General features: G+C 59.6%; 1 protein-coding gene across 2 annotated transcripts in view; it reads left to right on the top strand.

Moving 5' to 3' along the window:
* The window catches only part of LOC123374974 (semaphorin-3F-like), a 110,802-nt gene that overhangs the window by 59,802 nt on the left and 25,689 nt on the right, over nt 1–25,311 (top strand). For both annotated transcript variants that reach the window (XM_045025435.1, XM_045025434.1), the window contains exons 3-5: nt 17,907–18,067; nt 21,746–21,808; nt 23,642–23,761. In XM_045025435.1, coding sequence (XP_044881370.1) covers nt 17,907–18,067; nt 21,746–21,808; nt 23,642–23,761 — 344 coding nt within the window. The remainder of the gene's footprint in view (nt 1–17,906; nt 18,068–21,745; nt 21,809–23,641; nt 23,762–25,311) is intronic.

Here is a 25,311-nt window from a genome sequence, read left to right as displayed (position 1 = left end):
GTCCAGTTTCCCGGGCAGAAGGCGTCACCTGACCCCAATCTCCTCCTGGGCTTAGTTTATGAAGGGCAGCCACCATTGTTTAAGTCAAGGGTCTCAAACTCAATTTGCCTTAGGGCCAGTGCCAGTCCTCAAATCCTCCCTGTGGGCCAATAATGTCACTGTAGATGGTGTTCAGAAAATAAAATGTTTATATTGTATTTTTTATTTTGAATTTCTTAGAAATAATAAAGCTGTCATTACAACTTTATACAATTCTTCGCCTGCCAGAGAGTTTTTAGTGTTTGCCAGACACCTGGCAACGCTTCAGTTCTGTCAATTTGTTGATGTTTGTCCTCCATGACTGAGCAGTTGAAACCTTCAGGATTTCAGCAAGGTGTGCATCAGATAGTCATGTTCAGTATTTTGACTTGTTTGTATTCATTGTGGAAAAAAGTGATGCTGTCTCCATGGCTGACTCTGCCGGGCATCTAATGATGATATCTCTGTCCCTCTCTCCCAGTCAATGGGAGCTATGGGGGATAGAGCCTACAGCAGACATTGCCGGCAGTGTCTGCCTGTGTCTCTACTCCTGTCTCTCCTCTGCGGGCCGCAGTGGGGAGTTTCTCAGGCCGCAGATGGTCCGCGAGCTGGGAGTTTGAGACCTCTGGTTTAAGTGCTGGCCATCAAGTATCATCCCTCAGTGAAGTCACTCCCTTATTTCCCACCACCATCTAGTATTGGTGCAGTACCTCAGGGAAATGGAGGCACGCTCCATGTTAACAGAAGACAGTAAACTAGTAAAACTCCCATGCAAAATTACCAAGTTAATACTCCCTACTCTGTCACATACCCTTCCCCCAATCTACCCCAGCCTGCCTGACCCCTGGTACGTCCCTCCCCGATCTACCCCAGCCTGGCTGACCTCACACACCCCTGTACACCCCTCCCCCCGATCTACCTCAGCCTGCCTGTCCTCAGACCCCGCTATCCGCTCACCACAGCCCCTCCCATCCTCACCCCACCTGTCCCTGCCCACACAGCCGTTCGCCCACTTGTTCTTTTCTCAAATCCCAGCCTCCCTGGCCCTCTCCCTCCTCGCAGGGGGTAACTGCACCCTGTTCCCCTCCCCCCCAGGAGTTGCTGAGTCGCCCCTCGCTGACTCATGACCCATGGCTCCGAATGCAGACTGTGATGCCGGGGATGGAGCTGTCACACGGACGGGCCGTGCATCGAAAGGCACCCCTGGTCAAGCAGCAGCGTCTGGCTGTGGAACTGCAGGAGAGCATGCGGCCTACCAGGAATAGGGTTCTGGCATGTCCTGCATCTGCAGGCAGGGCGAGAGGTGCCAGCGGGCAGAGCTGAGCAGTGGCAGCAGAGAACAGGCTGGCTCAGGGCTGGTTGGTCAGTCTAGGCTCTGGGGTGGCCATGGAGGTTGTGTCCTCACAGCACTGTGCCCTTATCCCCATTGCACCGAGGGAAATGGAGGCCCAGCGAGACTGAGGGTTTATCTGCGCTGCAATTGGGAGCTGTGACTGCAGCCCATCCAGGCCCGAGTGAGCTCGCATGACAACAGCAGCGAAGGCATGGCAGCACAGGCTAGCCTCCCTCACCCAGGGCCCTGGGCGCACACACCAGGGGCTCCCCGCCCGGCTTCAATGGCTTCACTGCTATTGTTTCTCAAGCAAGCTTTGATCTGGCTAGAGAAGGGCCAATCGAGTGTGTCTACCCGGGCTGCAGCCACACCTCCAGGGCCCATTGTAGGCAGACCTTCAGTCTCACAGGGCCTCAGTTTCCTTCTGAGTTCAAGGATGGGTGTTAGCCTGGACTAGCCCATGGCCCTTCAGGAGGCTGCATGCAGCTCCCCCAGCTTGCATGGAGGCTCCACTAGCTGTCTAGCCTCCCCCAAGCGTCGGAGGCATCTGCCTCATGCTGCGGCGTGGTACCCACGAACAGAGAGTAGATGCAGCCGAGCTGCTGACACCCATCGTCCTTCAAGCAGGGCAGTGGGTGGAGGAAAACAGAGGAGCCTGTGGGTCCATGGAAAGCCGTGGGGGTATTTGCACCATAGCACTGTGCAGCGGAACGGCCTTGTGATGCAGCGCCAGGGCATCTGCTGCTCCCTGCTAGGGACCCAGGCTGGACTCCCCCAGTACTGGGGTTTGCTGGCTGGTGTGGACGCAAGTCTGCAGGGCCAGGTTCAGCGCTCTGGAATTTACCCAGTGGCCAGCATCTCTTCTCTCTGAAAAGCAAAGCAGCATGAGAAGCTGTGGCAGAGTCCGTCCAGGTCCCCCCCACCGGCCGCTCTCCTGGCCAAGGCTGCAGGAAATGCTCTGCCGGCAGCATCCCCGTGTTCGCTCACCACAGGGCCAGGAGGCTAAATTTAGCTCTTGAGGAGAGACCTTGGTCAGGGTGGCCCCGGTTCCCTTTCCTGCTGCACCTGGGACAAGAAGGGATTTTGGCCTCGTCCATCCTGGAGCAGCCCTACCTCTGCTGGCCCAAGCCAGGGGACGCCTCTTGGCTGCCATCGTGTTCTGCAGGGATGTGATGGGCCCAGCCGAACCTACAGCATTTCCTCCGTTACAAGGCTCCGCCGCTACCCTGGGGCCAAGCCGAACACAGACGGGCATTTCAGTTCCCAGTGGAGAGAGCAGCCCAGTGTGTATTTGGGGTGCTGTGGCGCACAGTGGGCGGGACGTTCCACACACCGCTGCTTTGGCACCCAGAGTGGGTCTGTGTCCCGGGGCCATTCAGGGCCCCCCGAGTCAGGATAGGGAGCCTGGCACTGGGGGAGCCAGAGTCTGCGGGGGGAGGACTGAGCCTCCACTCTTACAGCCCTGGTGCCTCATGGCAGTCCACAGGTGGTGTCTGTGCTCACTTGAAACCAGCCCCAGGGCGCCCCTGCTGGAGAGGTACGGCCCAGCCTTCATTGGGCTGCTGGATGCCCATCTGCACAGGCGAGGATACAGAGGAGAAACATTCTCTGGCAGGGCTCCGCCTGAGCAGCAGATCAGAGCACCACTCAGGGCTGAGAGATCGCCAACAGGCAGGGCTGGCACACACACAGCTGGCCCCGCCCCACCAGCCCCACACACAGAGGGCACGCTGTGGATAGAGAGGATCACCCATGCTGGGGGTGAGGAGGGGCAGATGCAAACCCTGGTGTTCCTCACACTCCTGCCCCCCAAGGCGAAGTGCCAGGGAGCCAGGCCCAGGCCAAGGATATTAAAACGCCTCTGGTTGGAGTCCAGACTCCAGGCCTTGGGATAGTGAGGCCCTGTATTCTGGTGGCCCCTTCCTGCTGGATCCCCCTCTCCAGGCAGCGGAGAACAGCACCTTCCAGAGCCCGAGCGCAGCTGCCTTGGGCCCCCTGAATTTCCCTGCTCTCCCAGCAAGGCTCTCGAGCTCTAAAACAATGTCAACAAACCTGCCACCCGCAAACAATCCATCACCCCAGGGCTATAGCTTATTGAAAACAGATCCGAGGGCCATAAACAAACCCTGTCTTTGCTGTGCTTTTGTTTGCTGTCACAGGTTGGGTTTCCTTGGCCAGCTGTATTGAATAAATCCAACTTGAGTTCATCAATTATCCAGACACGCATCCGCGGGTCCCCTGGGGAGCACACTATCCCCACGAGCCGGCCTGCCGGAGGTCAGGAAAGGGGCTCGCCCGCCTGAGACCTTGGGGAAGCAAACAGAGCAGCCAACCGTCATGGCCAAAGGAGCCTGGTGAGCTCACATCCTGTGCCTGTGTTTCCTGCAGCGGAGGTGACCATGGCACGGCCCAGAAAGGAAACTGCCGATGACTTTGCCCGAATCAGAAAGGGAAGTGGCCGACTGCTCCCCTGACTCTTCCTACCCATTTTCCAGCTCCCGATGACTCACATGTCAACCAAGGAGGCAAAAATCTGCCACTCCCTGCTTTGGGAGGACTACGCTCCCTGGGCTCCCTGCACCGCTGAGAATCACGTCACCCACCCAATCCTGCCTGCCCTTTGCTGGAGGAAGAAGGGATGAGTCATTGGGAAGATGATGGACATGCTGCCAGCTGCTGTGGCAATGTCCAGGCTGGGCTGGGAGATGCCCAAGGAAACCCAGGAGCTGCAAGAAGTGATGTTGGCAGTTCAGTAGGGGGGGTGTTGCCCCCTGTCGCCCACTGGCATCAGGCCTGATGGCATCTTACAGATGAGCTGTTTGAGTTGGGGCAGGGGTCTGAGTGTGTGCAGCCCCCAGCCTCCTGGGGTGTGCCTGGTCTGTTAGGCACTCCAGGAATAGGCACAAGAAACCGCCTGGCACTTTAGTGCCACTGGCTTTCCTGGTAACCACACTCTGACTCCTGAAATTCCCCCCATGATTGCAGCTGTATTCGATCCTCTCCCTGCCTTTGTGTCCCAAAACAGGTTGCTGGGATACATGTGTACCCCTTTGGGTCCAAACCAGACCGGACTGTGCGCAGTCACACCCTCAGAACCTGCTCGGCACCCCCTCTGTATACCCCTCCTCCCCCCGTCTCCCTGGGCATCAGGTCCACCAGAGCACCAGGTGGGGGCTCCTTAAGCCCCTCCTGTGGCAGCGTTAGCTTCCGGCCCCACAGGCCTAGCTTTAAGGACAAGGAACTAGACAACGAGAGCTGGAGATTTCCTTCCCAGCCCCCACAAAGGCTGAGCTCAGCAGGGAGTGCCCAAAACAGGTTGCTGCTCCCACACAGCACAGCCAGAGAGCAAGGAGGGTAGAATTTGGGCCCCAGGGAGAGCTGGGCAGGCCCATTGGCGGAACAGGAGAGCTGCCTCAGCCTCCCGCACTGAGAGGGGCGTAATGGGGAGACCTCTACCCCTCTGAGTGGTGTGGCTCCTCAGGAACCACTGTCTGGAGGCCTCGGGGGAAGCCATTTCGAACCCTGGCACTTGAGCATGGACGGGGCTTCTGGGGGAGCGGAGGTGGAGCTGTCACTGCCGGCTCCCCCAGGCATCTCCTTCCCATTTCCTGCACCTGTCCTGCAAGGGGTGGGGGGGTGGTCACAGGAACTGGGGGAGTCTCTGGATTCAGAACCTCTTCCTGTCCTGGCAGCAGGAAGAGCAGGAGCAGGAGCAGGCCTGAGAAGGCGGTGAGGGGCTCTCCAGGGGATTGGTGGAGAGGCCAGCAGTAGCTGGAGCATCAGTGGGGAATTAGCACCGTGGGTGGTGATAAGGGGGTCAGGCTGGGGCCGGCCAAGCAGGTACATCCCTGAGCTGCTCCACACCCACCCCAACTGCCAGCCCCAGCCAGGATGCCACCAGCTGGACCTACACTAGCCCCAGCCAGCTGTGGTTGGCCCCTGACAGGACATTGGAGGGGTTGCAGCCCTGCAGCCCTTCCCCAGGCCAGTCGGTGGGAAGAGGTGCCCCAGGGAGCACAGCCTTTGTGGCTCTGTAGTTGGCACGAGTCTCGTGGGCAGCTGAGAGGAGGCTGCGCAGGCCGATGGCCCAGGGAGCAGGCGCTGTGTCCCCATGCTAGCTCTGAGAATCTTGCCTTGGGATCAACAGGCAGCAGGTTTCTATCCCAGTCCCGGGTGGGGGCAGCATGCCCGGGGCTGGCCCTGTGGGGCAGCGTGTGGCCAGTTGAGGGGCAGTGCTAACCCCAGGCTCCTGGTGAAGGCACCCCCAGTGGAAGGTCGCAGGCTGCATGTGGGGCGCTGTGAATGCAGACGGCATTGCAGGCTAGCCCAGGAAACCAGACCCCAGCCTGAGCATGAGCAGCGGCGTTGGTCAGACAAGCCTGTTAGCGAGGCATGCTGTGAGCTCTGAGCCCAACCCAGTCCCCAGCCTGGCACCCCTCTGCGGTGTGGGCCCAGTGATGCCGGGTCCGCAGGGGAGAGGCTAAGGAACCTGGGTGCAGTGAGGCTCACTGGCAGGTCAGCGCCTGTCCCAGGGCAGGGAGGGAGCAAGGGGGTCTGGGCCGGGACAATAGCTCTGGTGGCAGGTGGTTCCCTACGTGTGTGCAGGACTCTGACCATCCCGCTTGGCTGAGTGGGCCAGGGACTGGCAGAGGCAGTGGGTCAGGCTCATAGGCCCTATGGCTTGCATTGGCAGTGAATCACTGGACGCGTGAGTGCCTTGCAGTGATACACACACATACACACACACACAGCACAATTTGTCCTGTTCCTGTTTGGTTTTGTTGTTGAAAGCTCGGAAAGTTGCTCTCTGTCTAACGAACGTGATAACAAAATAATTGCAGCCAGCTCTGCTGTGTGGGGAGATCCCTAATCAGGGTCATGGAAAGGGAAGCAGAGAGGGAAGAAGAGCAGGAGCTCAGAGGTGTGGACAGGCCTCCACAAACTGCACTGGCAAGGGGCATTTTGCACCCCTCTGATGCTGGTGTGGGAAAATTTGCATGGGCGAGCGCTCACAGAAAAAGAGTCACAAATACTTGTGCATCTCCCCCGTCGGCCAGGAGCCGCAGATCCCATCCCATGAACCCACACAGACCCATCCCACCCACATGTGGATTATCCCCAGGAGCCTGCCATGGGTCTGCAAGCCCACTGGAAGGCTTGGTGCAGCCTCTGTCTCTGCCCACTGCTAACCCCAGATGTGGTCGCAGGTGGGACATCTCCACACATTCCTCACCCAGGTCTCCAGAGGTGCTCTTCTCGCTAGGACAAGCTGTGCCTCTCGTCTGCCAGCACAACGCCCGTCCTGCCTGCCTGTGCCCTGTTCACACACATCACCCAGCTGGAACGCCCGAGTTAATGAAAACCTGCCACAGCCTTTGCCCAGGCCATTGGCACAGTGATAGGGGTGGCCCCCATGCCTGTCCGTTACTTTCCTGATGGCTTTGCTAATTTAAAGGGACGGTGCCCCTCATTTGAACTGTCAGGCCCCCGCGCCTGGGGAGAGTATCGCCAGGGCTACCTCAGTGAGGCAGAACAGGCTAATTCACTCTAATTGGTTCTCGTCTAGAGCTAAGGAGTGGTTCCAGGGAAGGTGTCAAATGGACACTCGAGAATTTCCTTGTAGCTTCAATTATTGTTTATGTGCATGCTGGTCGCACCAGCCTGGTCTCAGTCTGGCACCCTGCTGTGCCTGGTGCTGGACAGACACAGAGCAGAGCAGTCCCTGCCCCGGGGCGGCAGGGTTAATCACCTCTTGGAAGAGGCACCTCTTGGAAGGTCCTTTTCTGTTTGACACACAAACACACACACTCTTTGTTCTTGCACACAAAAAAACACACACTTTTCCTACACACACACACACACACACACACACACACACACACACACACACACACACACACACACACACACACACACGGCTTCCCCTCAGCCCTTCCCCTGGCTGCCCTTTGCAGACCCGGTGGGGGTTTTGCCCTATGCCAGAAATGCTGTGGAAAGGGTTAATTGGTAAGTTGCGCCCTGTTGCCTGTACTGCCTGAGGATCAGCCCTGCCACTCACCATGGGAGGAATTCCCAACCTGGTTGGGGGGTGGGGGGCTGGGAGAGCGGAGCTGGCTGCACAGAGCACAACAGGCTGGACTCAGCAAAGCTGCTCGTTCTTCACCTTAGTACCCAGTCCCACAGTCAGACCTTCAAAGATATTCTGGTGCCTCGCTGCCCTAGGAATCAGCTCCTTTGTGGACCTGGCCTTAGTACGTTCAGTGGCCCCAGCAGGAGCTGGGTGGCAGCATGTGGCAGAGGGGCCAGGGCCATGCTGTAGAGGGGAAAAGCAGAATTCATTTCACAGCTGTGAGACAGACAGACCCTGTGGTTCCCTCTGGCTTTTCAGCTCCCAGATTGGGGGTCCGGGGCTCCCCATGGCCTAGCCTGGACTTTGCAGTCACAGAAGGGACAGTGCACTAGGACAGGGCAGAGGGCATGCCCGCTGGGAGCCAAGGACGGCGGTGAACGAATGATTGAGGCATCACTCACTTCCCCTAACCACTGTCATTTGGGAGCACACCAGAGAATTGTTTTGCTTCCTTTCCTGTGGCTGGAGGAAGAGCAAAATAGACACGTCCCTGGGCTGGTTCGACTTCCCACTTGCGTGTGTGTGTGCGCGTGCATGTGTGTGTGTGCGCGCACGCGTGTGTGCATGCATTTGCATGTGTGAGTGTTCACGTATGGGCATCTGTGTGCATGCACACACACACAGCTGGGGCACAGTGACCCTGCTCTCAAACACTATATCACAAGAGCAGGTTTCAGACACACCCTAGGGCAGAAGATCTCGAAACAGAGGGTGTCTGGTCTGTTATGCCCAGCTACGGAGCTGGGCCCCACACTCCATCTCGGGACGGCTAAGCCAAGAGTGTCTTTTATAGGCCGACCTTACTACAGTCTTGTACAGTCTGTGTTGTCTGGGCTGTGGAAGGGTGCGGGGTACTGGGGCTGGCAGAGAGGGGGAGATGGAGGCATGGTACCAGAAAATATGTTCCAACTCCTACATCACTAGTGCACTGTGCTTTTAAGAGACGTGGTAGTGGTGCATGCATGCACACACACACTGGGAACACACATGCAGACACACGCACAGGCTGGGAACACACACACACACAGGGTGGGAACTCACGCACACATGCACCTACACTGAGGCTGGGAACACGTACACACACTGAGGCTGGGAACATGCACACACACACACACAGGGTGGGAACGCACACACAGACACACGCACAGGCTGGGAACACGCACACACACAGGGTGGGAACACACGCACAGACACGCACACTGAGGCTGGGAACATACACACACACACAGGGTGGGAATGCACACACAGACGCGCACTGAGGCTGGGAACACGTACACACACACAGGGTGGGAACGCACACACAGGCACACCCACACTGAGGCTGGAAACATGCACACACCCAGAGGGTGGGAATGCACACAGACACACCCACATTGAGGCTGGAAACATGCACACACCCAGAGGGTGGGAATGCACACAGACACACCCACACTGAGGCTGGGAACATACACACACACAAAGGGTGGGAATGCACACACAGACACACCCACACTGAGGCTGGAAACATGTATGCGCACACACACACAGGGTGGAAACGCACACACAGGCACACGCTCTGAGGCTGGGAACACGCACATGTACATGCACGCACACACAGAGGATGGGAATACATGCACACACGCATGTGCACTGAGGCTGGGAACACACATGCACCCACACACTCACACACAGGCTGGGCAGGCAAGAGGCTGGCTGGAGATAGGGTGCGGGCAGAGTGGCCCCTGTCCTGGTCTCCAGGTCCAAGGGATGTTAGTTGTGCTGCAGGCTCTGCTCTGCCCTGCCCTGCCGCCTGGCCCCAGTGGGTCTCTGGATCCGCATGGGATGTCGCTGCCCAGGGCCCCCTTCCAAGCCTGTGCCATGAGCCTCATCTGCACCAAATTCTGGGGAGTGGCTCTGCCAGCGGGCACTGCCTGTGCTGTATGAATCCAGGGATGGGCACCACATGGAGGTGGCGCGGGGAAGTTGAGAGCCCGAGTGAGCCCCAGTCTGGTGCTGCCGTGCCAGGTTCTGGATATCCCAGGCACACCGTGGAGCTGTGAGCCCTGGGGCTGTGGAGGAGGGCACAGCTAGGACAATGTCGATTGTGGACAGGGCCGGGAGCAGGGGCGTGGCAGGAGCGTGCGAGGGGCAGCTGGGCCCCCGTTTGCCTGTAGAGTAGCAGCAGCTAGGGAGGATGTTGGAGCAGCAAGCGCCGCACAACATAAACAGAGCTGGCCGAGGCTGCCGGCCCCCCTTCCTGCGTCTCCTACTTGGGCGATCGCTCAGCCCAGCTGGGAACCAGATGTGGGAGCCACCCACCAGCTCCCATGCCAGATGTTTGTTTGGGAAGAGTGAGGACAAAGGCATCTGCTCCCAGCAAGGGACACACTGGGATGTTGCAGTGGGCAGGGTGCCAGCCCCCTGCCACGGCCCCCCCACACCCTTCCCCCAGGCAATGCCTGCTGTGGCAGTCGGGCAGGCAGCTCCCAGGTAGTGCACTAGGGCACCGGGGTGAGCGGGGGGGGGGCCCTCCAGAGATCTATGGTCATAGCATGGGGCCCCCAAGGCGCAGCTGGGCCTGGGGGCTGGGGCTGGGCCGGGAATAGAGATGGACTGGGGTCTGGTGGAGAGAGCATCCAATACAGATTTGTCGCTCTCCTCAGTTTCTGCTACCCACCCCAACTCCCTCAGCCCCCTACCCCTCCCAACTTCCCCCTGCCCCCTCGCTACTCCCCTCAGACCCACTGCTCTCTCCCTACTCCCCCCAGCCCCATCCCTACTCCCCCCTGCCCTCCCTTCCCCTTCCCAACTCCTTCTTGCCCCCCACTCCTCCCAACTCTCCCCAGCTCACCTACCCCCCCCACTTCCCCTTCGCAACTTCCCCCAGCTCCCCTGCCCCTTCACAACTCCCCTCTGTCCCCTCCCTATTCGCCCCAGCTTCCCAACTCTCCCACCCAACTTCTCCACCCCCTCCCAACTCCTCCTGCCCTCTTTGCCCCACCCCCCATTAGACGGGGCAGGGATCTATTCCTCCCATCCCCAGGGACTCATGCCCACTGACTGCACCCTCCAGCCCCCCCCTCGACCTTTGCCCTCCACCTCCCTGCCACCCCAGGCTCAGCCTGGATTTCCCGAAGGGGCTGGGGTGAATGACCTTAGGGCTGGTCCGGAGCCCGTTGCTTTCTGTGGAAAGGCCCCAATGGCTTTGGGTCCAGCTTGGAAGCAGCCCTGCAGGAGATCGAAGTGGACGAACCCTGGTGGCAGGGTGCCAGGAAAGGTGGGGCATTGAGGGAGCATGGATGAGTTGTCTAACACTCCCCCCAGTGGAAGTGTAGCTGAGATGCCCGTGGACACCCTGCCTGGATAGCCTGTGCCAGCTCATCTGCCCACAGACCACGCTTCCATTCACTCAGCCAGGGGACTGCACTGGAGACTGGTTCTCCTGGGGAGCCTTTGCCCGGTGTGGGTTGTCTGGCTGTGGGGAGGGGAGGGAAATGTAGCTTGTCATCAGCACCTGGCTTCCCCCGCAGGCTCTCCTAGGCGCTGTGGGGCTCTCACGAGCCCTGGAAGCAGGGGGGTCGCTGAAATCGCCGAGTGCTTTGCCATCATAATAACCCAGGACGGAGAGGCTGTGGACACGTGCTGGACCCCTGCCCGGTGGGGCCTGGAAAATAGCCCTACATCCCCTTTGTGCCCTTTCGCAGCACAGCCTGTGTAGCCATATAGGTATAGTCGGTGTATTCAACAACCACTTAGAGGATCTCCTGCCCTGCTCCCCACAGCGCCTCCTGCTGGGAGATGCTGGGACTGGAGTAGAGAAGAAGTCTGTCAAAAGAAAGTTTCCCTTTCTGGAGAGACTTTGGAGGCATCTCTTGCACATGGACATCCTTGGATGACCTTGATAAGACTTGTTATTTCAGCCGTACCTGACAGAGCTGGGATTGCAGCGATGCGGAGGAGAAATCCAAAGGGCACTGCTGGTCGCAGGCCTGCAAGTGTGCTGCTGGATTCAGTGTTTGCAGGGAAGAGGGGACCTGGCTGGGAGGCAGGGGATCGAATCAAAACTCTTGGGACTCCCTCCTCACTTGTGTGAGGCCAGTGCGGGGACCTGGGGGATTTCAGATTTCAGTGAGCGATGCAGAGAGCTGGCTGGGATGGGAGCCAAGCGGGTGCCTGGCAGTGCTGTACACCATCCCAGAACAGTCCCAGGAGCTGGGTTACTAAGACCTTGCAGAAGATGTACCCTGATCAGTGCATAAAGGGAACCGATGTCCAGACCCCATGCTATTTTGGGATGGGGCGAAGCTGGGTTTGTGGGGGGCTGTCAGGGCTGGGACATGGTAGAACCGAGCAGTGGGGGAGCAGAACGAAGCACAAGTGTCCCTGTGACACAGGTTGGGTGTCCAACACTGACTCTGCCCATCATGCTATGGGCACTGCTAGGGTATGGCTGTGAGGGACCTTGCATGTCTAAATCCTGGCTGGCACTGGAGGGACACTGCCAGAAAGAATTAGAGTAGCTGGGAGCTCCCTCCACAGCCAGCTCCTGCCCCCTACCCACAACGCCCCCTGCTGGGAGAGGCTGGGGCTGACATAGCTGGGAGCTCCCACACAGCCAGCACTCCTGCCTGCAGCACCCTGTGCTGAGAGAGGCTGGGGCTGGAGTAGCCAGGAGCTCCCCCCCAGCCAGCGTTCCTTCCCCCCTCCCCACAACGCCCCCTGCTGGGCGAGGCTGGGGCTGGAGAGAGGGAGCTCACGCCACTGGCGTCCTGGTTAGTGCTGATGGTGCACTGCTGGGAGGAATCCCTCATCTCCTGTGGAGCGTCGGGTGCCCTTGGTGAATGGAAGCGTACGCCTTGTATGGATGAGCCAGCTGCAGGCTGCCCACACCGCCCAGCTCCTGATGGGCATTCTGGGACATGCCCTGAGAGGTGGCATCAGCGTCCCTGGCCAACGATCCAGGTGGCATCCTTGCAGTGCCCCTCTAAGCACATCCCGCATGCAGGTCTTTCCTAGCCCGTTGATGTTGCTTTTGACCCATGGATGTAATCTGGCCTGGGACTCTGCTATTCCCTGCCGCCCCCTCCTGGGTGTGCCATGGCAGGAGGGGTGGGCTGGCTGGCTGGAAGGGAGAGAAGATAGGGAAGTCTGAGGGATGGATGGGAGTATAAATGGACCTGTGGCTGGCTGGCTGACTGGATGGATGGATGGATGGACAGATGGAGGAAGGGAGGAATGGATGGAGAGAGAGAGAGACAAACGGATGGATGGATGGACAGATGGAGGGTTGGACAGAGGGATGGATAATGTAACCAGACTGAGTCCCAGTGTAGTGCTAGTGACACTGTGTGCTTACAAAAACCTGGCTCTTGCCCAAAGCATCTGTAGCACTCCTGACTTCCATCTGTCTGCCTCATTTAGCACGTGAATATTCATGACCCTCATTATACTCTCAGTCGTTTCTCCCACACTCGGGCTAAAAATAACTTCCCAAGGGGGAATATTTCCTTCCTAGAATATAAAGCGCCCGCGCCCCTGGTTCACCGGCTCACAACATTGCATGTGGGGCTCATTAGATGCCAAGAGAAGCTCCCACAATGAGAGACAAACCTACCCCATGGGGACATTACAGACCTACCCAGGTCGGCTCTTTGTCCTTTCAGCCACTCTCTCTCTTCTTGTCCTTTTGGGCTTTCCTTCCCCTGGATGGGTTCCAGGTCCTTCCACACAGCTCAGCACAAGGTGGATCAAGAGAGTTCTTCAGTCTCGAGCCCATGATTTCAGTGTGCTGGTGCTGATCAGAGATAAAAGGGCATGAGGGTCATTGTTGCAGTCCTTGGGGGAATCCATCTCCAGAGAGCGAGGGAGGGAAAGAAAGAAAGAAAGAAAGACTAGCAAGCAGCATTCAGCCTAAATGGCCAAGGGATGGAGCCATCACTGGTGTCACTCCGTTGAGGGCAGGAGATCTCAGGTGTGCCCTGGCTTTGGGAAGAGCTCTCCACTTATGAGGCACCTGAGTAAGGGCCAGATTTCCCCACACATTCCACACCAGCAGCTCCTGCCAAGGCACCTCAGGGCAGGTTCTCAGGGTTCACCCAGCATGCTGAGCTCTCAGTCAGATCAGGTCCCTCGGTGTGGTTTGGACCCAGTCCTTCCAGGCCACTGCATTCCTGGCATTTGTCCCAAAAGGCCCCGCTCAGATGGGGAGAAGTACAGAGGTGTGCACCTGGGAAGCTTCTAAACTATGGCGAGGAAGTGAGGATGGCAGGATGGATGGCTTTGCCAGCTCAGGCATTGGAGCTATTAATGCCATGCAGCTTGTGGAATAGCTGTGCGGGGTTCTTCCCAGAGACCCCCCATCCTGAGTACAGTCAGCCAGCACCCAGTGAGGGGGTCTCCCAAGCACTGATCAGCTGGGGCGGTAGCATCACTGCTGTGTTTAGCATTACCCATCCTCAGCAGCCAGCCGGGTGGGACTGGCACTCATGCGTGGTGCTCAGCCCCTGGAGTGAGGAGTCTGGCTCAGTCCTGGCCAGTGCCCATTGGCACGGAGCCATGGTTGCTGCCCCGGCAGGCCCGGGGGTTGATCTTCTGGCTGATGTATGAGTATGCCTTGGCAAGATGCATGGGGTGCGGCCCACTCGGCGTTGAGTGGCTGGCAGGGCTCTCTGACGAGTGCCGTGACAGTCAGGAGGCAGGGGAGGGTGACTCCCCTGTTAACATCTGTGCTGGCTCCATCCGGGGCAGGGCAGCACATGGTGGTCATGGTGTCTGTGGGAGCTGGTGCCAGTAGGGCTTGGGGGTGACACATGGCTCCAGGGTGCAGGTGTCGTTAAGGATCCCGTCACACCGCGCCCCGTAGGGGGTTTAATGCCTCTGTGGCATGGGAGGGGGCGGGGGGCTCGGTGCTGCTCGTCCAGGGTGAGCAGAGGTGGCTGCGGTGGGATGAGGGTTTGCAGCCCTAGTGCCCACAGGGAGCGGGCAGGTGGGTGCTCTGGTGCCCAGGCAGTGGGGCTTGTTTCCCTTGCAGGGTGGTTGGGGCAGCTCCCGGCAGATAGCAGAGTCCTGCTGTGGCCGATGGTGCACCTGGGGCCGGCTGGGCCTGCCTGGCATAGGAGCCCAGCCAGAGGGGGCCTTGGGGCTGATCTGACGTGGAAAGTGGGCACAGATCTGCCTTTTGGGGGAATCCTGCACCAGTAGCCTGGGCAGAAGCTAGCTGATCCCCTGGCATCCAGCAAGGCAGGTGTTGGGCAACCCCCCCACACCCCCCCCCACACCTCCCAGTACAAGCAGCTTGGCTATTAGCGTGGCAAAAATAGCGGTGTCCTTGGCAGTGCTGGGGCATGGGGGAGGGGTTGTTCAGAGACAAACCAGGGGCTCCCAATATTCCTCCCTCCCCACTCCTGTACCCCGTGCGGGGGCACCTGCTGCAGACAGTGTCCTGAGCTGGGGTTCTTCAATGAGTTCTCTCTGTGCCACCCAGCTCTGTGCCACCCAGCCCTGCCTCCTGGATGGATGGATGGATGGATGGATGGATGTGTACAGGGATGGATGGATGAGTGTGTATGTGCAGGGAGGGATGGATGGATGTGTACAGGGATGGATGGATGGGTGGGTGGATATGTACAGGGAGGGACGGACGGACGGATGGATGGATGTGTACAGGGATGGATGGATGTGTACAGGGATGGATGGATGAGTGTGGGTATATACAGGGATGGGTGGATGGATGGATGGATGGATGGATGTGTACGGGGATGGATGGATGGGTGTGTATGTACAGGGAGGGATGGATGGATGGATGTGTACGGGGATGGATGGATGAGTGTGTATGTACAGGGAGGGACGGATGGATGGATGGATGAGTGTGTATGTGCAGGGATGGATGGATGGATGGATGTGTACAGGGATGGATGGATGAGTGTGTATGTACAGGGGTAGGTGGATGGATGATAATATTCCACATTGCCATGGGGCCGGCCAGAGTATTTGACTGCTTGACTTTCTGGTGCGAGGGGCCAGAGCCTTATTCTGAGCTCAGGGCCTCATTGTGCCGGGCACTGCACGTACACAAGTGAGAGAATTCCTGGCGAGAGAGTCCCTGCCCCCACAGGCTGCCAGTCTTAAATACCCACAGGCTGGGAAGCGGCACAGAGGGGGAAGGCAATTGCTGACGGTGCCTGGCACAGCTGGGCATAGACCCTGATGCTCAGTCCACTCTGCCTTACGACCCAGCTCTCCAGGAGGCACAGAATCCCCTTTCCCTGCAGCCTGCCTTCACTGACTGGCAGCTGTGGGCACAGATTCCTGACAAAGCTCAACGGGCACCTGTGCTGGGCCCTACGCCCAGCTGCTGCCAGCCTGTCATGCTGAGATCTCTAGTATGTCTGGACTCCCAAAGAGATTTGCAGGAAATGCCTCAGGGCCAGGTGCAAGGGCCTCGGCCGCCCACCCCCCACTGCACAACCTGGCTCCGCTCCCTGGGTGCCAGTCACTGCCAGGGAAAGGACACCCAGATGGGCCCTGCTGGAGATCTCACCCCTGCAGTCCACATTGCCCTCTGCATCCCCCAGGGCCATGGCTCTGCCTGCCCCTCTTCTAAGGGGCCAGGAGCTTGACTGGGCCCCATTCCTTGCTGGTCAGTGGGCAGGCCGCTGCTCGCTCTGGGATCAGTGGGTGTGAGCTGCCCTCACAACATCTGCAGGATCCAATGCCTTGGGGCAGGACGGGGCCCTCTGGCTTCCAGGGCCCCAGCCTGAGCAGGGCACTGCCCCGTCTGCCAAGGGGACCTTCCTGGGTGTGGGTTGCAGAAATGGCTGGCTGCCAGCGGGGATGGGGGAGTGATAAGTTGGCAGGTCACTGGCATTTAGCTGCCCACTGGCTGAGCCATGAATCTCTCAAGCCCAAGCAGCTCTGCCCATCCTGAGGCGCACAGCGCTAAGTGATGCCGCAGGGCAGTGAACAAGCACTGGCTATCTCAGGGGCTGTGCTGTGAGGGTTCCCCAGTGCCCTGCGCCGTGACAGCATGTGAAGGGGTTGTCCCACTGTGCCAGGCCATCTGTCAGGTCTCGTGTGATCCAGGCGTCCTTAGGGGAGCTTCTTTGGAAGGGCACCGTGGTCTCCATGGAAACCTCAGGGGCTAAAGGAAAAGGTGATGATGACTCAGTAGGGGGCGCTCTCCCCTGTGAGCTAGTGTGTGCCCCAGTGCAGCACTAGGGGGCACTGTGCCACAGGGAGTGGGGCGGGTGGCTCAGTAGGGGGTGCTCTCCGAGCCGGTTCTGGCCCCAATAACCCAGTGTGGTGCTAAAGGGCACTGTGCTGCAGGAAATGGGAGGGGGGGTGCGCTCCCCTCTGACTAGTGCTGACCCCAATGCCCCAGGGAGGCTGAAATTCCTGTATAATTTCATTGGGATACAGGATTGTTCTCTGCTTCCTGGGTAGTGTTGTGCGGGCTTGTAGACACGTCCCACCCTAGATGTGGTTGCCTTTCAGTGCTTGATGACACGACCTGGGTGTCTATAGGCATGAGTGAAAGGGCTGTGGGCTGGGATCTCTTGATGTGAAAGGTGCCGTCGGCGTGTCAAGTGTTAGCCTATAGGAGAACTAACAGATGTGGGGGAAGGGTGGGTGGAGGTGCAAAGAGGGATGGGGTGGGGCTGCTCAGATCTGTCCCATAGGACAGTGGCCAGCCTGAGTTTAAGGATGGTCAGTCTGCAGAGCATGTTAAACACAGGCCACATGGTGCCAAGGCCTGGATCATTGTAATCCCTTGCCAGCCCCATCCCTGCCCAGCCCAGGAGTACCCGGGCCTGGGTCATTGTAACCCCCTGCCAGCCCTCTCCTTGCCTGGCCTAAGGTGCCCGGGCCTGAGCAGAAGGGCTACTTTATGCCTGTGGTTGATCGGTGGAAGATCAGTCCAGGAGTGAGGAGGGAATGCTGGAGGGTCCTGGCCTGTGATTCAGGCACTCAGAGGCTGGGGGCCCTGGTGTGTGGGTTGGGCACTCAGAGGCTGGGGGCCCCTGGTGTGTGGGTTGGGCGCATAGAGGCTGGGGGTCCTGGTGTGTGGGTTGGGCACTCAGAGGCTGGGGGGCCCTGGTGTGTGGGTTGGGCACTCAGAGGCTGGGGGCCCTGGTGTGTGGGTTGGGCACTCAGAGGCTGGGGGGCCCTGATGTGTGGTTTGAGAGCTCAGAGCCTGGCAGGGCCCTGGCATGTGGGTCGGGCGCTCAGAGCCTAGCAGGGCAGACCCTGGGATGTGTGATGTAGTCCTATTGCACCCCAAAGCTGTGGGGGTTTGAACCTTGCGGCTGTTGAGGCTATGGTGGGCGTCACAGCCCTGTCTTGCGGGCTGACTAATTCTGAGGTGAGGGGTCATTGCTCTCTTGGATGCCGCTGCACCCAGAGTCCCGCCGGGAGGAGCCTGACCTCCCCATCTGTGTTTGCCTGCAGAGCTGAAGGCCACCAGCACCGCTCACTTCTTCAACTTCCTGCTCAACTCCACGGACTACCGCATCCTGCTGAAGGACGAGGACCACGACCGCATGTACGTGGGCAGCAAGGACTACATCCTCTCGCTGGACCTGCACGACATCAACCGGGAACCCCTCATTGTAAGGGCCCTTCCAACCTGCCCCCGCCTGGGGGGCCCGCAACGGATGAGGGGCTGGAGAAGTGGGGCAGGAGGGGGAAGAATGCTAGGCCCCTGGGCTGGAGTGAAATGAGTTGGTAGCCACCATCCATCCCCTGCTTTGCCTGGTTCCACCTCATATTGAGTCATTGCCAGGGGGAGACCAGGACCCAGGGACATGAGACCCTTGCTGGGGACTGTCCAGTTCTAGTGTGCACTTCCCCCAGGACCTTGGCAGGCTGCAAAGCCGAGAGCCAGTCGGGGCCCTTTGCTGACTGACTTAGGAAGCTCCAGCTATTTAATTGATCCCTGAGAAGGTTGATCCTCGGTGATGGGAGCCTGCGTGGGGAGGACAGATCCGATAGCTATGGTCTTGGACCTAGTGGACAAAGGCAGAACCCGCCCAATGGCTGGGAGCTGAGGCCAGAGAAACACATACTAGGAATAAGGTACAAATTTCTCTAGGTTGGGGTTCAAAGCTGGCCCATCCCAGTGATGACTGTCTCAATCCTACGGCCCTTCCCGTCTCTTTGGGGACAGAGAAATGGGCTCCTGTCTCAGTCAGGGTCTCCCTAAAGCCCCCTGACCCAGTGCTCTTTCTGATGTCTCAGCAGAGAGGCCGAGCATTAAGTGGAGACTTGCCTCATGGGCTGGCTCTGCAGGGAGCTCTCTGAAGATTCCCCATTGGTGCTAGCGAGAGTGGAAGCACTAGAGCAGACGGGGCTCCGATGCCTGTGCTCCTGCGCTGGCTAATCCTGCTCTGAGAGTAGCTGGGGCCACCCAGTAAAAACACCAGCCTCCATAGTCAGCCTGAGTACTCCAGTGCAGCTGCTTTCAGTGGCACGGTGTCAGCAGTTGGAGATGGGCAGGAAAACCTCTGAACTGATGAGGCCCTCGGGGCTGCTCTCACTGAGCTGCCAGCCAGGCGCCACTGACCAGCACCAGTGTCACCTCCAGCACACCCACGCACGACCATTAGGATTGCCAACTTTCTAATTGCACAAAACAGAACACCCTTGCCCCTGCCCCTGCCCCTTCCCCAAGGCCCCACCCTTGCTCCACCCCTTCTCTGAGGTCCTGCCCCCACTCACTCCAGCCCTCTCCTCCCCCCCCATCACTCACTCTCCCCCACCCTCACTCACTTTCAGTGGGCTGAGGCAGGGTACGAGAGGGGGCTTAGGGCTCGGGTAGAGGGTTGGGGTGCAGGAGGAGGTGTGGGGTGCAGGCTATGGGAGGGAGTTTGGGTGTGGGAGGAGGTTCTAACTGGGGCAGGGAGTTGGGGTGCAGGTGGAGGTATGAAGTCTGGGAGGGAGTTTGGGTGCGGGAAGGGGTTCTGACCAGGTGTAGTGGTTGGGGTGCGGGATGGGGATCACTCCGTCCAGGCGGCGCTTACCTCGGGTGGCTCCCGGTTGGCGGCGCAGCGGGGCTAAAGCTCCCTGCCTGCCCGCCCTGGCTGCGCGTGGCTCCTGGAACTGGCCGGTATGTCTGGACATTAGGCGGAGGCATGGCCAGGCAGCTCTGCGTGGTACATGCTGCCCGTGCCTGCAGGCACCGCCCCTACAGCTCCCATTGGCTGCGGTTCCAGGCCAATGGGAGCTGCAGACCTGGGGTTGGGGACAGGGGCAGAATGTGAAGCTTCCCTGATCGCTCCTGTGCCTAGGGGCCACAGGGACATGCCAACCACTGCTGGGAGACACGCAGAGCCAGGGTAGGCAGGGAGCCTGCCTTAGACCTGCTGCACCACTGACTGGAGTCGCCCGGGTCCCTTTTTGACTGGGCGTTCCTGTCGAAAACTGGATGCCTGGTAACCCTAATGGCCGTGTGGTGATGGAGCTGTTGGGGAGGGGAGGATGAGCTTGCCTAGACCCTGCCTCCTCTCTTCTCAGCTCTTAGTACTGCATGTGGGATGTCATGTGGCAAAGCCACCCCCAGAGCATTCCCAGGTCCCTCACAAGTGCCCTGCTGGCCCATCAGACTGGGCTCAGCTGGGCCCTCTCTGGAGGAGCTTTCCCCGGCCTGTGGCTCCTGAGGCCTGGCCAACAGGGAGGCATGGAGCAGGAGCAGCAGATTGTAGGTCCATGCCCGAGGTTGGGGAGGGGCTAAGGGGCAGGATATGCTGAGCGGGAAGGCTGCCAGCCCCTCTTGGGTCCTTTATCTACCTCTGGGCCACCTCCCCGATCTGGCGCCTGAGCTTCAGTGGAGGAGACCTGGAGCAGATTTACCATGAAACAAACCAACAACAGGGGGGTCCCCAAAATGCAGGACAAATATCTGACAACTTGCTCCTGAATCCCAGCCGGCGGTGCAGCAGGGCTCAGGCAGGCAGGCTGCCTTGCATGCCATGGCTGGTGGCCCCACACCACTCCCAGAAGCGGCCGGCTGCTGTGGGCCCCTGGCTGGGGGGAGACAGCTCCGTGCACTGCCCCCACCCCGGGCAGCACATGGAGACCCGCTGCTCCCCTCCCCACAAGGGGCACGCAGAGACATGCCAGCAGCAGCGCAGCAGGGCTAAAGCAGCTCCCTGCCCGCTCTGCCTCCCTACCTCCATGCTGCTTTGCTCCCGGAAGCAGATGGCATGTCCCTGCGGCCCCTGGAGGAGGAGGTGTTTCTGCGTGCTGCCGCCGCCCTGAGCACCAACTCCACAGCTCCCACTGGCCGCAGTTCCCGGCCAATGGGAACTGTGGGGGCAGTGCCTGCGGGCAGCGGCATCCAGAGACCCCCTGGCCCCCCACCACCTAGGAGCCACTGCCGGAGGGGTGTGTGCGCCGGTCACTTTGGGAGCCACGCCATCCAAGGTATGCGCCTGCCTCCGTCCCCCTCCTGCACCCAAACCCCCTGCCCCAGGCCAGAGCCCACACCCCGCACCCAAACTTCCTCCCAGAGCCCGCACTCCCTCCTGCCCCCCAACCCCCTGCCCCAATCAAGGTTCCTCACTTTATTTTCATGTACTTTCCATTATTTATAGAAGAAGGATGAATGAAAAACGCGAAGGGGGGAGATGAGAGAATGTTTTTTTTCTTGGCTGGGTCCCAAGGGGGATGGTGAAAATGAAGCTGCACACAGGGCCCAACTAACTCTTAAGTCCACCACTGGAGGAGACCCCTTCTCCGTGGGCCAGAAGTGGAGCCACCACTGGGGAGAAGGGAATTCACCTCCCCCGTCTGTCAGCCCAGGGCAGCTTCTCCCAGCCCCTGGAACACAGTGAGATGCAGGGTCCTGGTTTGATCCCCGTGTGCTGGCCCAGGGCTGCCCAGAGGAGGCGGCAAGTGAGGCAATTTGCCGCAGGCCCTGGGCCCCTCAGGGGCCCCGTGAGCCCTGGCCCAGTGGCGGTCCCAGTCTTCGGTGGCGGGGGACCCTTCAGTTCTGCTGAAGATGCAGAGCAACTGAAGGCCCCCCGCCGCCAAAATGTCGCCGAAGACCCAGACCACCGCCGGATGAGTACAAGCGCCGCAGCTCCCCAGCTTTGCCCCAGGCCCCCTGAATCCTCTGGGCAGCCCTGTGCTGGCCGAGCTGTTGGCTGTTCCCGCTGGGAAGCTGGTAGCAGACCCTGGCACGGAGCTCTCTGAGGGGCCCAGGACTCGGCTGCATGGGTTCAGCCTGATCGAAATTTAGACCCGGTGGAACACCCGAGGTGACGACCTGGCATCTGTTGTTTTGTCAGATTCACTGGCCTGCGTCCCAGAAGCGGATCGACGAGTGCGTCTTGTCGGGGAAAAACAACAACGTGAGTCCTTCTGGGGGCACGCATCCGGGGGCTGGGCAAAGACACCTGCGGGCATGGAGAGCTGGCCCGGGTACTCCTTCAGGGTTGGCTCTTTGAGATCCACACTCGTCGAGTCAGCTGACAGACTACAGGCTGTAATGGTGACAGAGAATCTCCACCTGGGTGCCCTGCATCCCAGCGTTATGATACTGGCACGTGGTTTAAGAGGCCGTTGGCTCACCAGGGGAATGTGTGTGTGACCTTTCCCTGGCACGTTGCTATGGTAACCAATCAACCATGGGGAGAGGATCCAGGTCGCCTGGGCCTGGTGATCATTCCATCATTCAACCTGCGGGAGGGTCTGAGTTCGGTCCTTGTTGTGCTGGGAGGCTGAGTGGCCATGGCAGGGCGCTGAGAACTGGGGACGTCCTCCCGTTCCAATGGATGTCTCAGGGCCCAAGCTGGAGAGGATGTGGATATGGGGGCAGAGGCACCCCCCAGAAATCTTGCCCATGGGACACACCTGTGGAGCCATTCCCCCTGCACTGCTGCTCCCAGCACCTCGCCTCCTGAGCCCATGCTAGGCTCAGCGCCAGTCTGCCAGCCTGGCCCGCCCAGGTACAGCATCAGTCCCCATCCCTGAGAGTGGAAATGGGGCGCCCGGGGGGAAGGCCTGGTGCAGGAGCCAGCCCCATGGCAGCGGCGATGAGCAGCACTGGCTGCCTCTGCCCATGCAGGTTTGGCCCTGTGGCCCCTCTGTCAAGAGCATAGGGCCAGGAGGGGTAGCGGGGCAGCCAGCACTGCTGCTCCCTGCATCCTACGTGCCGTGCGGTCACTGCTGCTTGGGGCACACCCAGGCTCAGGCCAGGCTCCTGCTGGTACCAGCCAGGCACCACCAGAAATCCTCAGCCCACGCGCCCCGCGGTTCCCGTCAGGCCATCGAACGAGTCTGCATGGCTCCAAGGAAGCGAGGGGTTGGCGGTCACTGAGCTGCTTCCACTGGAGCCAAGCCCCGCATGCCTGGCAGCCGCCTAACACCAAGTCCTTCCCTCCACTGGTCGCTAAGCTGCCGCCACTCCTGCCGCAGGGCTCCCCACCCCCCCACGACAAACGTGCCTGAGCCTCCACTCGGCCCCCAGCTTTCCAACGACTCCTTCCCCAGCTTCCCCTGCTGCACTCCCAGGCTTCCCTCCCCCAACACGGAGGAAACAGGAGCTGCGAACAGGATGCCTGGCCCTGACCCTGGGTCGTTAACTAAGGAGCTGAGCCCAGCAGGACACCCAGCCCTAATTGCTGTACTGCTGCATCTCACCCATTGGTAACGCAGCCTGACTGGCCCCGGAATGCAGCCCCAGTGAGAACAGCCCTGGAGCAGAAAGGGATGGTGCGCCCACTGGCCTGTGCCCCAGAGCAGAGGGGGTGGGGTGCCCGCTTGCCTGTGCCCTGGAGCAGGGCAGGGAGCATTGGCTTGGGGGGGAGCTTATGGCTACACCAGCCCTAGCCACTCCCAGTGGGACTCCATGTGGGGAGAAAGTTCCTTCACTGAGTCCCCAGGGTTGGATCAGCTCCAGGCCACACAGCAATGTTGGTCCTGACAGTACCTACTGACCCTCACCATCCCTGGGCTATTTGAATCCCTCTGCTCAGAGGAGCCCCAGGCTTGGCATCAGGCTACGCCACCCCTCTCGCACCAGGACACCCTCCTGGTTACACGCCAGTCCCCAGCAGTCCTGACATCTGAGGCCTGAGCATGCACCATGTGAGCAGGACTGGGGCGAGCATGGGGGTGCCGAGGATCCTGCGCATGCTGCCCCCGTCCCCCATAACCCCTCTCATTCTCCTCCTGCTTCGCAGGGCGAATGTGGCAACTTCATCCGCCTGATCCAGCCCTGGAACCGGACCCACCTGTACGTCTGCGGCACTGGCGCCTACAACCCCATCTGCACCTTTGTCAACAGGGGGCGCAAAGCACAGGTGAGGCGCCGGGGGGGCCACTGCTCAGCCACGCACGCTGAGCCAGAGGGGTGGCATCCTCTCAGCCCCAGGGAGCTGGCCTAGGCATGGCATGTCCTGCAGGGCTCCCTGGGCAGTGCAGTATTTACTCCAAGAGGCCGTCGCCCTGGCTCAGCCTGTGGCTTGCAGTCGCTCTCAGCCCAGTGGACCCTGCAAGAGGCCCATAAGAGGCCTGGCCAAGGTCTCTGGCACAAGGCCAGGCAGCTGCTCCTTGCAGTCTGGAACCTGGGGCCATTGTAGCCAGCTCAAAAGAGGGCACTCATGGAATACAGCAGCTGTCTGGCCATCTCTGAACTATGTGTGTGGGGTTCGCTTTACATGGATTTCCTTGCCAGGGGGAGTTTTGAGCTACTGATCCCCTTCGGACAGGATCCTTGGGCAGGGAAGGGCACCATCTTGAAAGCAGCCGGGGGGCCCTGCACTGTGCTGAGATGTGCCAAGCCCCTGGCTCTCGCTGAAGATCTGCCGGGAGCTTTGCACAGGTGGGAGCTTTGAGGTGGGAGAATTTCCGTTTTGGGCCTGGCTGCCTGCAGAGTCATTGGCGCTGCTCGGTGTCCTAGCTTGGGGTGCTGAGTGGTCCCACCCAGGGGCTGGAAAGTCTCTCTCCCCTTGGAGGCTGATGAGTTTTGGCGGCATGGGGCACATGGGGAATGCAGAAATTTTTGCATAGCAGATGCTCAGGTAGCTGTGGGGAGGGAGGGATAAATGAGAGAGAGGGTTTGGTACATTTCACTTTAGTTTACACTAGTGAATTCTTTGTATCTGTGTCTAAGACGGGCTCATGCCCCCAGAGTCAAGGGCGGGGACACATATTCAACAGTCAAAAATGAAGTAATTGGGTGCTGCTCCTCAGCTCGGCTCCACCGGAGCTCTGGTAGTGCTCAGCACTAGGTTATTCTATCATGTGCGTATGGTGAGGTGCGGAACGGGGAATCTCGGTTTTCGCGTCGCAGAGCTAATCCCATGCACGGGTCAGCGCCTCGGTCCCATTACTAAGCCCGCCTGTGTCTGCAAATGGTTTCATTAATACTGCTGCCCCTCTGCCGAGCAGCAGCAGAGCTCAGGGCCTGCGGGTCATCCTGCCAGTGGAGGAAAAAGCAGCGACACCAAGTGTGGGGAGAGTCGCAGTGTATCCACCAGGCCCGGAACTGAGGTGGGCCCAAACCATCCAGGAATCTCGCCCACGCACTCGATTCTTCAGCAGCAACTCACCCTCCGGACTTGCCTCTAGTTAGAGAGGATGGGGCAGCGAGCAAACTGCCCTGCTTCTTGCCACAGCTCCCCTCTACAGAACGTGCATCACAGCACCCAGCCACCCCAGCATTTCTTCCAGCTGGCCAACTTGTAAGTCTGGGGAACAGCGTCACACGGTGACACCCGCTGTGTCGTGGACTGTGCCTGGCTAACACCTGCCTTGTTCTGACTGTGTGATTTGGGTTCATCACTCACAGCTGAACGGGCATGCGTTTTTGCGCACTCTGCAAGAAATGGATGCACCCCTTCCTGGCTTT

This window comes from Mauremys mutica, chromosome 7 (genome assembly GCF_020497125.1).
Source record: "Mauremys mutica isolate MM-2020 ecotype Southern chromosome 7, ASM2049712v1, whole genome shotgun sequence".
Lineage (NCBI taxonomy): Eukaryota > Metazoa > Chordata > Testudines > Geoemydidae > Mauremys > Mauremys mutica.
Note: the sequence above shows the minus strand (reverse complement) of the source record. Positions and strands in the feature narration are given on the sequence as shown.